Raw genomic sequence first — 14,551 nt, 5'->3', positions numbered from 1 at the left:
AATGAAAGCGTACCGCTGAGGCAATCATTAAACTAGATGAAAGACAAATACAGTATACACATTTATCATGAGGAATTTATTCATAGAGATGCATTGGTTTACAATAATGGTAAATCTATTTTTTCTACTCTTACAAGCTCAATTAGAGCAAATTCAGCAATGTTTGTGGCGGGGGTGAAAAAGACCAACAAGTATAAAGAAGTCACACATTCTTTTGATCAACTGATTATACCTTCAATACAAATATATCAGATCATGTTGGCAGTGAACATTTTCATTTTTTTTAAAGCAACATTTTAACTTCCTCTACAAAGTTTGATATATTATGACTACTAAAATAAAATCAGGTAGTGTGGCCCTAACATAGCATAAAGTAGCTACACAGAAGGGGTAACTTTTCATTGTGAAGTGCTAACTATTAATGTTCCCTTTGCTTTGGCTTCTCTGCTCATCATGGTCCTTCTGTATACAGATATAAAATAAAGATAAATCATGAACAGTTTCATCACATATGTGTTTTGGTGATCTCACTCTACTGTACAGAAAGAATCAAAAGCTAGATTAAGAACAAAAAAAATAAGAAATGCTGATAAATAAATTAAAAAAAAAAAAAAAAAAATCCCCAAGAAGAGAGTGTTTGGTTACGCAGATGAAGCTGTTGTTTTTTGGAATCTTTTGGAATACAAAGTCACACAGGCTGTGAGTGAGGTGGCCTCGTATCGGAGAACTTTGGACCTCACGGTCAGAGAGAAGGCACACGATCCAGATGAAGGTTAGGCCTCTCCGGGCTGCCGTTGTCTTCATCGTGGTTCATCTCTGGGCTGTGGCCGTGCTCATCTGTGCTCTCCGGAGATTCATAGGGATAATTTTCACATATCTCCTCATCCTCCTGCTCCTCTTTGATGCTGGTTTGATAAACATGCAAAAAAAAACAAACTTGTAATTAGGACTTGTGATCACATAATTACATTAAATCACAGCTGAGTCAAATACACTAGAGGTCGGGGAATGTAGCGGAGTCCGTTTCGGTCTCTGGAGCTGACACTTACAAAGCTTGTGGAGGGGACTGAGTCGCGCTGCTGTCACTTTGGTATCCGGATCCGTTGGCAAGGGCTCCGTTCATCTGCTCCTGGAGAACGTGAGGCAGGGAGTGTAACGGGATGCTTCCCATAGTGGCTGGGTTGTAGAAGGAGTTGTTGCAGTCCACACCACCGCTCTGAAAAAAAGCAACATTCACAGCTGTCACGTGTATAATACTGTGACACATAGTAGACTGAGTGGTTGCCATTTTCAGACTACTGCAATATTTAGTATTGGGGCACGATACAGTGTGACACATTACTGTCACCTTTCATCTTTGTCTGTCCGCTGCAACAGACTCATATTACTCATAATACACTATTCAGAGCTTGAAATAGTAGATTTCTGTTACCTGGGGAGCAGACCCAGCAAAGCCCTGGCGGTTCTGAGAGTTCTTCAGCAGAGATCTGTTAGTGCAGAGAGAAAATAGCAGGTTATATTTTATCTTGTATCAACATCTGTAGGACCTGAGATAAGTGTTTGGTGCTGACTTTATACCAAGAAAAGAATTTGGTGCACTTGCAGTTGGCCATTTGCTAAATCCCTTACCCGAACAGTAATTGTTCAATCATAGCTGTGCAACCGTGACTAGGCACAGCAGGCCTGTCGAGCCTCGTCAAGCAGTGGGCATGGGGCTGTAGTAAGTGTTATATTCTGTTTCTAAAGAGTTTGGAGGGTGTTTTTTTTTTTTTTTTAGCCTTTCAAAAACCAAAAACACAAGAGCAAAAGTGTGAGGAATAAAGTGAGACCAGCTGCTCTGACAGAAGCTACAGATGTTAGCTTGTTCTGCTAATGCTTGAGCAACCTCAGCCAAATTCACTGGCACTTGTAATGTTAACAGTGAAACATACTCTTTAAAAGATATGAACAATACAATATAAATCAATAAGGGTTACATTAGAATTGATTAACAGTCTGATCTTACTTTTTTTTTTCTATGACTACAAATATGCCTTCTACATGGATCATCAACTTGTCAAGATGGTGAATTTCAGCCTTTTAGCACGATATGATGTATGTAGCCACCAAGGGGAAAACATAAGACTCCTTTTACTGGATTCTTGTTTTAAAACAAGAAAAAAAAAGTCAGCTGGAGACATCGTTTCAACCAACTCTTGGAGCTAACGTGCATATAGTATGTGCAGTAATGGAGCAGAGAGCCTGACATGCATAGAAACTAACTCAAACTGTTGGCACCAAGAAAAACTAAAAATGTACACACTTTGATTCCAGGTTTGTATTGTACAATCTACACAAATTTGATGCTAAAATGGTAAATGGCTGCTTATAATAGCCCTTTTATCTAAAGCTCTTTACAATGTTTCTGATGCTCACTCATCACATTCACACACACTCACACACCGATGGTGGCAATCCACCACGCAGGGTGCTGGTGTAACCATCGGGAGCAATTTGGGGTTCAGTGTCTTGCCCAAGGACACGTCGACATGCAAAGAACAGGAGTCAGGGATCAAACCACCAACCCTCTGATTAAAGGACGACCCGTTCTACCTCCTGAGCCACAGCCGGCCAGCAAATTTGAGTCATTGTTTCGGAACATTACACCGGAAACAAGACATTTTTGACCAGTTGCTGACAGTGGAAAAAAATGTGGAAGTCCAGCTTGCAGGCCAGTGCAAACTGCAACAAACGAGGCACTTCACGTTGTTAGCAAAGCCTTCCATTTGCTTGTGCAAACTGGCCAAATTGGATTTTGTTTGTAGCACACTTATAGCCTTTGAAACTCAAAAGACTTGTTTACAGTATAGATATTGTGTGCACTTTATGAGGTGCAGCTACAAGGTCAAGTACTTTGATGTGAAGCATCTGACTTCCAGTAATATCTGAAAACACACAGGCTTTATGTCCAAAGAACACCTACCCATTACCAGCAGTCTTTTGGGGCCTTCTTCTGTGGAACTCAATCTCATCTACCGTCCACACAGCTCCCTTCACGTTTTCCAAACGTACAAAGCATTTATGGAGGCTGAGATTATGTCTGACAGCATTCTGGAAGATTAAATAATAGAATAAATTACACATGAACACATCTCAAGTATTAAATTAGTATTTACCTTGTTGAACTGAAATGTAAACACAAGCAATTATTTCTGTAGACTTTTTCCTGTTTCATATATTAATAGCCGATGATATTTCATGCATAACGGAGTCAATACCTTCCAAGTCGCTGCATTGCGCCTGAAATACGCAAAGTTTCTTGTGAACCAGTTGTAGATTTCGTTTAATGTCAGCTGATTGCGAGGTGACTCGAATATCGCCTGAAATAGATGAAGAAGTGAGAAGAACAATTATAGATGTGGATCCACTTAATTGTGACTTTGGAAAGCTAATGTCATGCAAAAATGTACATTCATATTGTCAACGGTACTTTTGTAGCTGTGTAAAATAAATGAAGTACACTTTACCTGTCTTATGAGAGAAGCGTATGTAAATGGAGGTCTGACTTCTGTGCTCAAGTAGAACTCCTTATTATCAATTATATCTGCGGAAAGACATTAACCAGCAATTTTTATACGCGCACAATAATGTACAAAATATAAGGAAGAAACATGTTACTATAAAAACTATAAAAAAAAGAAATAATATTTAAAAAAATTGAAATAAGAACAAAATATACTGCTTGTGTGCCTTTCAAATGTTTTTTTTAATTGTTTCGGGTTGGGCTCTTGATACCTTTTATGCTTTCCTGCTCAAACAAGTGTGTTTGTTTGACACATAGTTTGGAGGTCTGCATGTTGGCACCTAGGTGAGCTGCTATGAGCTAATGTAAACACAAACTGTGTCACTATGAAATTATGTTTAAGTGTATCTTAGCAGAAGCATGTTTCAGCCTGAACACTTCTCTATTAATTAAAGTTCTAATTCATGATTTCACTGTTACCTTGGCTCACAGACCGGCTATACCGCCTCCGTACAGGGGATCCAGTGAACATGCTATTGGGAGTGAGGACTGAAGGGGATTCAGACAGCGGCGTCAGGGGTGTGGATGGTGCCGTGGCACTCTGAGACAGGCTCATAGGAGGAGGGCCTTTGGGCAATGTTGCCTGGGAGAAGGATACATTAGATGCTAGATTCACCTGAAAAAAAAAAACAAAAAAACAAAGGAGTTAAGTCAGAAATACGTCAGCGTAACTACAAGCAAAGCAATATTTATTTTAATTGAAGGAAACAGTCATGGCAGGTACTTACAGGCTGTGCTGCGGGTTTGGGTTCAGAGGACTTCAGATGAGCCATCATAGCTTGCAGTCGCTCCTTGTCCTTCTTCAGCTGTGTTAGAACCAAAATAGAAATTCAGAGTTGGTGAATTCACGGCTTGAGTTAAGTGACATTCAGTGTGGGGATGACGTCTTTCCTGGCATCCTGAGATGTGTAATTATCTAAAAAGACATCACTTCTGTTTCCAGGCCTGGTGTGAAAACACAACACCACTGCAGACATTTAATAGGCTTTCATCTTTTGTTTTCTATCTGAAAACTCTTTGAAAGCTTTTCTCTTTCAAAGGGTTTTCAGATAGAAAAGAAGACAGGATACCTCACCCCACTCAAGCAATTTCTCTTTGTGACAGCACACACTGCTGTTGATTAATCAATGGTGTGTTGTCTGTTTTGTTGTTTGATTAAAAAAAATAAGAAAATTTAAAAAAAAAAGCCTGATTAAAAGAAAATAATATGAATGCGTACCTGGAGTTCCAGCTGCTGAACCACTTGCATCTGCACACGACACTGTGCTGTGCTCTTGTCATCAAGTATATGTTCACTGTTCAAATGTCTGCGAACAAACAAATTCAAAATCATGACATGCTTTAGGAACACCTGGTATGTGCTTTGCAGAGGCCTGTTTCACAGAAGCCATGTGCGAGCATCGCTTACACGCAGATCGCAAATGGTGCAAGAGCCGTGTTTCACAAATGACTATCACTCGCAAATTGCAGATCAATTTCCCACAGTTCTCTCATGTGCACATGCACAGCTTGCAAGTTTGGTGTTGTAAACATGTTAAAATTAGTGAGACAGGAAATGATCTCGTGTTGCAAGTCGCAGTTTGCATGTTGAACATTTGTTGGAGGGTGTACTAAAATGGACCCAACAATAAAACATAAGAAATACATGATAAAAGAAGGGGAAGTAATATTTTATACAGTGATATAATTGACTTCCCTATGTAGCTATACAGCAAACTCCTGTACTGATACTGAAAGTAAGCTCTCATTACAAGAGTACTGTTCTTATTTGTTGTTGTTGTCAGAAACCAGGTTTATTGCCACATAGGTTTGCACATAAAAGGAATTTGCCTTGTTGTTGTGGTGCATAACAGTCAAAAATATATACAAAATTAAATAATCCTGAATAATATCAAAAAGAGAAAGACAATAAACAAAAAAAACATCTGTAAAATATGTTATGAGAAGAGCTTCTGCAGGTTTAATTCATTTTAAATCGATGAGAATGAAATGACATGTACAAATATTTATATAATGCAAAATACAGAAAATACAAACATGTCTTTATTATATACATTCTATATCTGTGCCACAGCACACTCTGATTGATGTGAAGAAAACACACGCCAGCTTTAGAGGTATGCAAGGTTTCACCACTCACTTGAGGAATGCCTGAAAGTCTCCAAAGACAGTCTCACAGCCAGGCCATTTACACATGCCGTTTCCATACAGAGGATGGCTATTCTGTGTGTTTTCATCCAGCGGTGCACTGCAACAAGTACAAGTAATCCACCGTTAATGATACAACTCTGAAACTGGAGCATGACTGCACAACCGGAGGATGGAACAGGATATATAACGACATAAGTCTGGACAGGAGAGTGTAAATGTGTGAAGCACCTTTCTTTCCTCTTCATGAGAGTGTGAAGACCATTTGTAGCAGATTGTTGACTGGAAGACTCTCTGGTGTCCCCACCAGCGGACAGAATGCTACCATTCTCACAACCTGAAAGTGCACATATACACCAAAGATAAGTTGTTGTGTTCTAGTACAGTGGAATGTCATTCCTTTCGCATGAGGAAGCATATAATTACAATTGACTCTTGCATCAGTGTTTACTTAAAACTGGAAACCTTGTCAAACACCGATGAACATCAAGCGTTGTACCTGAAAGTATTTCCTCTACATGTTGCATTCCCTACACAAAACATACAGTAAGAAGTGCAGCACAGCATACCTGGGGCTGTGATGGGGCTGGTGGGAAGGACAGACAGCAGGCCTTGCCTCTGCAGGTTGAGCAGATGTTGCTGCTGCACCTGAAGGAGCTGCTGCTGGATGGCAATCTGCTGAGATGTCAGCTGTGGCAGAAAGATAACACAACCTTGATCAGTGACTGCCTTTCCTGTTTGTCATACCAAATACAGTTGTTATCTGGGTTGTGTCAACAGTTTGATTCATGAAAGAAATCTTTATCTATGAGGAATTTATGCTATGATGAGATAGAGGAGTAAAATATTTTGTAAGCTTGAAAATGTACACACACACACCTCAGCCTCACCAAACATACAACCATGAAGTCAAGCGCTGTCAATCATTTTAGCTTACAAAAACTGTGAAATCAGCAAATGTTAGCCATTTAAAGAAGGAAGAAAAAAACATCTATTTGAGCTGTGACACAAGTCTGATACCATTTATTTTTATGATAATATTCTCTGTTATCAAACATTGTGTGCAGCAACACTTCCAGTTTTTTTTTCCCCTGTATTTTGCTTGTAAACAACAGACCTAACAGAAGAAATGCCCACTTCTGTTGTCATCAAAACTACGCAGAGCACATTTGGTACACAACAAAATATTTTCTGAATTTCCTGCCATGTGCACTCAGCCAAGTGCCTACTTGCGTTATGAATTTCATGTTAAGGCTGCGAGTGGATGACGGATTTTAGAACACGCTGGGACAGGAAATCATTACAAATAAGCACATACAACAGATAAAAAAACATCTCCTATGTAAACCAGATTTGTTAAAGCTGTTGTAGCTTCACCCTAAAATGCAGTTTTTGTATGAATTACACACCATGAAAAGCCTAGAAGTTTTCAATCCTCCTCTTCACAGAGATCTGGCATTTTAAAAGTGATATTCCAGTCTAAGCAGTATGAGTAACTGATTATAATAATTATTATTATGATTTTGGTGTTAAGTCTTCTGTCATTTAAACCTTATTACTACTAAACTGAATCAGACTTGTCCTTAATATTGGAAATGATTATCCTTGTTGCATAATACATATTGTTACAATGATTAAATATTAGTGAAATTATCAAAAATATTGCTATAATAAATAAAGATTACCTCTTGGCTAACAATCCCAGCATTCTTCTGTTGTAGCAGCTGCATATTTAGCTGCTCTTGCTGATTCTTGAAGACCTCTTGAATTTGTTGCTGCAGACATGTCGATGAAATTTGAGTTAAACAAAAATTATGTTGAACACAGACAACAACAAACACATAAATCCTCTTAACATACATTACCTGGTGTAACATGAGTGCTTTCTGCTGCTGGAGCAGGGCTTGGAGCTGCTGGGGACTGAGAATCTGCTGCTGTGGTGTCTGCTGCAGCTGTTGTGGGGCCTCTGCTGGTGGGGTCATCATGGACAATGACACTGTAACCTGCATCATCCAAACATCATATCAGTTAAAATCCATACATCGAAAAAAAGATAACACTGCGAAAGCCAAGTCCAAGACTTTAGAGGGGACATTTTAAAACAGACACAAGTACGGCAGCGACTAAAAAAAAAGAAAAATACAACATATATGTAGACTGTTCTGGTTATGTGTATGTGTGTTCATGCTAATTCCTTCCAATCTACTGTATATATGGACTGCATTCTTGTGCGCACAATCAGTGCGTTTACATATAAACAGGTACCATATCTCTTTAATCAGGGTAAGGGATTACGAGAGACAGCTAGACTTCTGCTGGAGACAAATGATTTCTTGGTCATGTGTATTTGTCAACCGAGTTTCTAACAGAGCTTTAACTAGAGTTCATTCGTAAGACAAAAACTTCAGACAGGAAAAGTTTCACTGTGACTGCAGTGTGGCAGGATAAAAAGAAATATTACTTGCAGTGATGCACCCTCATATCCAAAATAATTAAAATCCAAAGTCAGACTGTGAAGTGAAACTGAAATAGACAAGTCTAAATAAGTTTCCACAGCTGAACAGAAGGTTATTTGTGAACACACAGGAAAAGGTTTGAGCTCACTTCAGAGTCTGTTCTCATCTTTGCAACACGACAAATCATCGGCTGTATATTAATACAGACTACCGCTATGCAAAAGTCAAGCCAAGATATCTCATTCAAGGGAGTTGCCATTTTGCTTGTGTGATTTGGAGCCAGAGTCTGCGCAGTAGACTAGTTAAAAGCAAACTTTTCAGAAAAAAAATAGTACTTGGACAAACATCAGCATGATAAGAACTACCTATAAATGACAGAAACCATCTTTGGGGAAAAATCTATTCGATGTATACTTTGATTGTTTAGTTTGGCTCGTGGGACCTGAGCCAAACTAAACATCGCTAACATGGTCTTATGACCTATACCGCAACCAGCCACCAGGGGGTGTTCAAGATGTTTTGGCTTCACTTAAAGGGAGCTATCATAACGTCCATCTTTATATACAGTCAATGGTCCAAACACTGTGACCTAGAAGATTCTGGCAGATGCAGCACCATAAATATTATTAATACACTTAATATATTCCAGCTTCAGCTAAACAATATGGTAGGTGAGTTTACTTTAAGTGCACAGTCACAAAAATAAAAATGAACGACAAAAGCAAATTAAATATATAAAGTATAAAAACAGTAATACAATAAATTCAGATCTTTGTTTATTGTATGGAGAGATCTGTTTACTGAGCAACATATTTTGCAATAGTCAGGTTATATTAAGTTAATGGACTCCCTGCCTTTTTACCTCCTTCCTGGTTTTTCCCTGTGATTGTACTCCTATGTCTCTGTTTCAAATGAAAATAAAAATGTATAGTTACTCATAGTACTGCGTAATTATTATTCCCAGTTCACAGGTCAGTCTAGTAAGCTGACCTTGGCTCTACAGCCATTTTCAGCTAAAAATAAACCAAACAAAAAACAACAACAACAACAACAACAACAACAACAACAGATGGCTCGAGGGAATTAGAACTCCACCAAAACGACAACAACAACCAGTACCAGAAAAACAACAACATCCTCTGCTAGGCTTGCAGCAATTACCACACCCCTCCCCCTCACTGTCAAGCCTCACAGCTCAAGGGATGTTTACAGTAAACATAAACACAGTAATCAAAATTGCACAGAGATATAAATAATGAATAAAAAAGCATACAGAGTCTGTTTACAAAAACAGAACTTAAGATTCATATTTTAATTACGGTCTGAACCACAAACAAACATTTCTCTCCAAGGCAGAGTCTGTTTTGAATCGGGTAAACAAACTGACAGTGAATTTCACACAGGCTTTGGGTTAACAATAACAGACGACTGCCTCCTAGTTTGTCCTTTCTTATGAAATTCAATGCTGCAGAGGTGGCCACCAAAGCAATGAAAACAGGTCTGTCCCACAAACAGAGCCAGTTGGCCCCCTCTATTTTTCTGTGGACACCATCAACACAACAACAGCCTTTGCCTAATCCCTGTTGCCATGGTAGCCAGCAAGTCCAAACATCTTCTGTTGTTGTTATTGTTGAAAGTCATACCAGTGAGCAACAGAGTGTAAACATTGATCTGTTCCCGCAAGACTGGTCTTGTGAACTCTGAGATGAGTGACAGCACATAGAAAAGCTGAAAACTTGCTGAAAAACAAACAATCTGCCTTCCCTTGTGAGAATGAATATTTACTCATATGTACTAATGGGTGCAGCCTGTGAAAAGAGTGGCATTTATAAAAACACACACATACTTGGTGATAAACTCACATGAAGATTCAACATGATGAGATCTAAAAGAACATTAAATTACAAAACCACAGAAATGTGACATTACTCTCATTGACAGACACAATTAAGCAAAACATTAAAATCTAATTGAGGATAGCCTCCTGTAATGATCTGAAATGAAAAAGAATTAAAAGAGTCGGACAAACCTGATGATCTCCATTTAGAAGTCTGTTCTAGAAACTGAAAAAACAAAAAATGCTGCTCAGCGGTAACATTCAGCCTTAAAAATCAAACAGAGACTCGCCAACCTACATGATGTGAGCATAAACAAAACTCACAATATAACACTGATCTCTCCGCCCAGCAGGAGTTTTGCTCTCCCTCCCCTTTCAAACCTCAGCACAACCTCCCCCATCACTGAGCTCCCCTTCAGCATAAATAGAAAAACAGCAGTTTGAAGAAGACAGAGAATGAGAGAGGTACCTTTATATGTAAAAAACAAAACACTAACCCAAAATCTCATTTAGTAATAACTGACTGCCCTGTGTCCACTGTCCTGACTGACAACAACAACAACAAAAAAACAGTATATGATGACGTACAGTAATTCAAATGTAGCACAACTAATTGTGATTCATATTTTACTGAAGAACAAGGAGCTGCAAAATGTATTTGCTACATTAAGAATAAACATTTACACATTCCCTCATGCGGCTGTACAGTGTTGAAACAAAGCAACAGAACTGCACTCAACAGCAAAAAAAAACATTTAAGCATTTCTGAACACAATGTCATTTGTTTCCCTACTGTGATGTCACTAGAGCTGAGCAAATTGGTTCTGTGGTATTAAAACTTACAGTAACTGATTGCAAACAAAAAAAATAAATGAACATGTTTTCCATAGATCTATGCAACATTAATCATTCTGTTCATTCTTGTCTGTTTTCACCCACTTCCACCCACACACTCGTCTTAAATATTGGTGGATTGTGGCTCGCTTGTGTCCATGTTTTAAATCAAAAATAGCCAGAAATCAAGACTATGCGTTCCTTGTTTTCAGTTTCAACAGACTTGTTCGAATCTTGACTGTTTGAGCAAACGTTGTGAAATATGTTGTTGCACATGAGTGATTTCAGCAATGTGGTACAATCATTTAATGGATCCTACTACGCTGAGAACAGTAGAACTAACAAAACAAATACATTTTTACAGGGCTGAAAAAAAACAATTATTTTCATTTTTGATTAATGTGCCGATTGTGTTCTTGATTAATCATCGTGTTTGTAATAATTACCATCACAATTCCCCAGAGCCCAAGTTGACATTTTCAAATCACTTTTTTTGTCCGACTAACAGTCCAAGATGAAAAAAATACTCAAAATATTTTTGTATGTATGAAAAAAAATAGCAGCTGATCTTTACATTTGAGAAACCAGAACCAGAAAAACTTACTCAAACAATCAATAAACGATCAAAATAGCAGCAAATAAATTTTCTGTCAAACGATTAATCAATGAATTTACTAATCATTTCAGTCTTACAGGCACAGCGTTTTATAGATGTGTAAGAATGATGCTTGTGAAATAAAAAAAACAAATGCTGATGTGCTGAACAGATGCAGCTGGGAATGACTGACCCTGGGTGCCTCTGGAGGAGGAGTCTGGCTGCTCCTCAGTCGACTCTCATTTTCAGTATTATTCCCGTTCTCTGTCTGAATAGCTGGAATGGTGTGGCTTGTTGGTTCTGACCCAGACTCATGCATCTGGACTTCACTGACCTGAGAAAGGAAATTAGTGTAATTGAAAACAACTGGATAAAAAGCAGAACGATATGATGAAATACAGAAAACAGAATGCCACTTTCTGGGTGATTTTGATAAAGCTGGTACCACAGATGGTAATCAGAAGTCCATTGTCCAAGCAAAATTTTTACAGTTGTATACAATGGTCTCTGAAATGGCCCCAATTATTTAGTCATTCACCATGTGAAAGAAACACAACTTGTTTTGGATGTTAAAAAAAGAAGTTAATAACTGCACTGTTATAGTTCTACCCACCAAGACAAACATTCTCTTCTCCAAGTGAGAGAGGAACATGCTAGGTCTATTTGTTGAATAACCAAGTGCTGCCATGACTACTGTAAACACAGGGGCCCTGGGTCCGTGTTTATGTGCAAACATATCTTCTTTCTGGAACAATTTACCATTAACCAGGTGGTGCGATAAACGGCTGTGGCAGGTAGTACAATGCACAAGTAGGCTTTTATGTATACAGCTTGGGAGTGTTTGAGTCAAAAGCTAAACAGCATAAACAAAGGTAAATAAAGTAGGCAAAAAATAAAGTGAGCAGATGGAAAACTACACAGAAAGCCTCAAATGAAACAGACCAAACTGCCTCAAGGATAATGTTATTAATTTCAAGGTTTTTCCAATGATCAAAGTCACATACTGAAATCCATCTGTTCATCAATCAATCACCACCGAGAGCCAACATCAACATTTGGGCAACATCTGACAGATGATCTGATTAGACTACATATACTCAGATAAAAATTGTGATTGAAACAGTTAAGTCAAATAAAGAAGAAAAAAAAACACCGTGTTTCCTGCCTTTAAAATGACTAATAGATGACTGCTGAGGTGCAGTCATGCGTCATAGTCAAGTTAGAACTAAGATGTTTAAAACTGAGGTATCTCCTGCAACTGAAAACTAAAACTGATCTAATCATAAAAGGCAGTTGCTGGTGAGGTTTTCCCTCTGTTTACTTTTGCTTTCAGGATCAGGATTAGTTCTCTAGACAAAGAACAGCGTTTCCTTGTCATTTCTGAAGATGTTGGGGGTGGGAGTGATTTTGGTTGTGAGAGCCAAGCTCACCACTGGGGCCATTTCACATCAGTTCCATTATGCATTATGGTAAAACACAGATATTATCAGGGATACTTTAGTATTATGATAATTAGATAGTTATAAAGCTGCGATGGGGACAGGCTGTGTAATAATCCCACGATGACTTTTTTTTTTACTGTATTTAAAATGTTCTCACCACAGGAGCAACTTTCCATCACTCTTCAAAGAAAAGAAACACCGCAAAGAGGCCTTTTCTCAAAAAAGAGCAAACAACAGACACCTCCTCCCTTATAGTAGACTTCAATAATATAAATACTTTTTTTTTTACATCTGGTTTCACACACGAGCTGTTAAAAAGTATCATCTCACATCTATAGTTAACTCATGTAAAAATAGAGAAGCTTTGAGAAAATACCCCTTGAATAAAAAGAAATGAATATATACTCTTACATCAGTGCTGCTTAAATGTAAATAACAAAACTACAGGATAGGAATGATACAGATAAATCCACAAGATTCTCCACAGTTTATCAGAATACACGGTCATGTTAGCCTAGTGTTACTTTGTATTACCTTCAACTTTCTCCGTGGTTTGGATCTAAGCTGTTGCACAGCGTAAGCCGAAATTTTAGTTTGAGGTGCACTCAACCTTTTTTTTGGTCTACGTTTCAGTCTGCAGTGGCTGCGTTGCACTCATTCAAAAACCTATGGGTTGATCGGCCCGTGTACATAAGATTTGATGATAGTATTGTAGTCTCTGCTTAAATAATGTAACGTTACGCCTAAGTTAGCTGACTTCCAGAGCACAGTGCACACCCAACCATTTTACCCTGCGATCGACACCGGGAACGAGACACATTCAATTCTGAATGAACGTGATCTGATGTAATGTTAGTTGTGCTTATAAGCTATGATATTAGCTATATAGATGTATATGTAACGTTATGCGATTTCAGTTAGCTTAACCCAATATGAATGGAATCGATATCCGTTAACACCAGCCATTGCAGTCTGAGGTTTGCGTTCCTGACTTGAACCTTTTAGCTAAGCATATTAACGGAGGAAACGGGAGGTTTAAAAGTTTAGTATGTTAACTGTGAAAATAACCTAGTGTTGTCTATCTTCTGTCTTTAATAATATATGTTAGCTAGACCGGAAAACTGTTTTCAAACCAAACTGGCGGATAGCGTTAACAGTCCAACAAAAGCTAGCAGCCAGTCCTAACGCTAGCTTACAAGAAACGTTTCTCTCTCTCTCTTCTATCGTTTTATATCACAATGAACCTGACATTATATTTATAATTCATTAAGTGGATTTTTAGCGCGCGGTAGAGCTGACGTTTACTCACCGAATTATGTACAGGTGGACAAGCTTTGACTCGGGGTGGTGTCTGAAGAATAAACCTCGGAGTGCCTTCCTTGGTAGCGAGCTAGCCACAAGTTGCTAACAGAGGGCGTGGCTTATGTAAAAGTAAACAATGGTGACGTCATGCTCACACGCGGGACTGTTTCAGATCATCTCGAATTGTGACGCAAATACGAAAAAGGCAATAATGATAAAAATGTAACTAATATTCAGTATAAGAAATATACACATCGTTGCTTACTTGGAGTGTAATTCCTCCCTCTAAAAAGAGACAAATTTAGTTATACAGTGAGGCAAATTTCACATAAATAAATCCAAATTTTTAAAAAGGTCTTCGAATCCAAGCCTCAC

At 38.4% G+C, this 14,551-nt stretch overlaps 1 protein-coding gene across 3 annotated transcripts; it reads right to left on the bottom strand.

Moving 5' to 3' along the window:
* Positions 1–57: 57 nt before the first annotated feature.
* LOC137184814 (forkhead box protein P1-B-like) lies at positions 58–14,288 on the bottom strand. 3 transcript variants are annotated; one of them, XM_067592855.1, is made up of 16 exons: positions 14,184–14,288; positions 11,626–11,766; positions 7,576–7,713; positions 7,396–7,485; positions 6,280–6,400; positions 5,942–6,047; positions 5,703–5,810; positions 4,782–4,869; positions 4,291–4,368; positions 3,983–4,178; positions 3,507–3,583; positions 3,258–3,359; positions 2,963–3,090; positions 1,433–1,487; positions 1,050–1,216; positions 58–905 (listed from the first exon to the last, which is right to left on the bottom strand). In XM_067592855.1, exons 2-16 carry the CDS (start codon positions 11,749–11,751, stop codon positions 743–745), a joined length of 1,743 nt encoding a protein of 580 aa, XP_067448956.1. In that variant the 5' UTR covers positions 11,752–11,766; positions 14,184–14,288; the 3' UTR covers positions 58–742. The 3 variants fall into 3 exon arrangements, with proteins under 3 accessions (XP_067448956.1, XP_067448955.1, XP_067448957.1); XM_067592854.1 differs by having other exon boundaries at positions 7,396–7,713; XM_067592856.1 differs by lacking the exons at positions 11,626–11,766; positions 14,184–14,288 and adding an exon at positions 10,196–10,337 and having other exon boundaries at positions 7,396–7,713.
* Positions 14,289–14,551: the final 263 nt, after the last annotated feature.

This window comes from Thunnus thynnus, chromosome 6, assembly GCF_963924715.1.
Source record: "Thunnus thynnus chromosome 6, fThuThy2.1, whole genome shotgun sequence".
NCBI lineage: Eukaryota > Metazoa > Chordata > Actinopteri > Scombriformes > Scombridae > Thunnus > Thunnus thynnus.
This window is presented reverse-complemented; position numbering and strand designations above follow the sequence as displayed.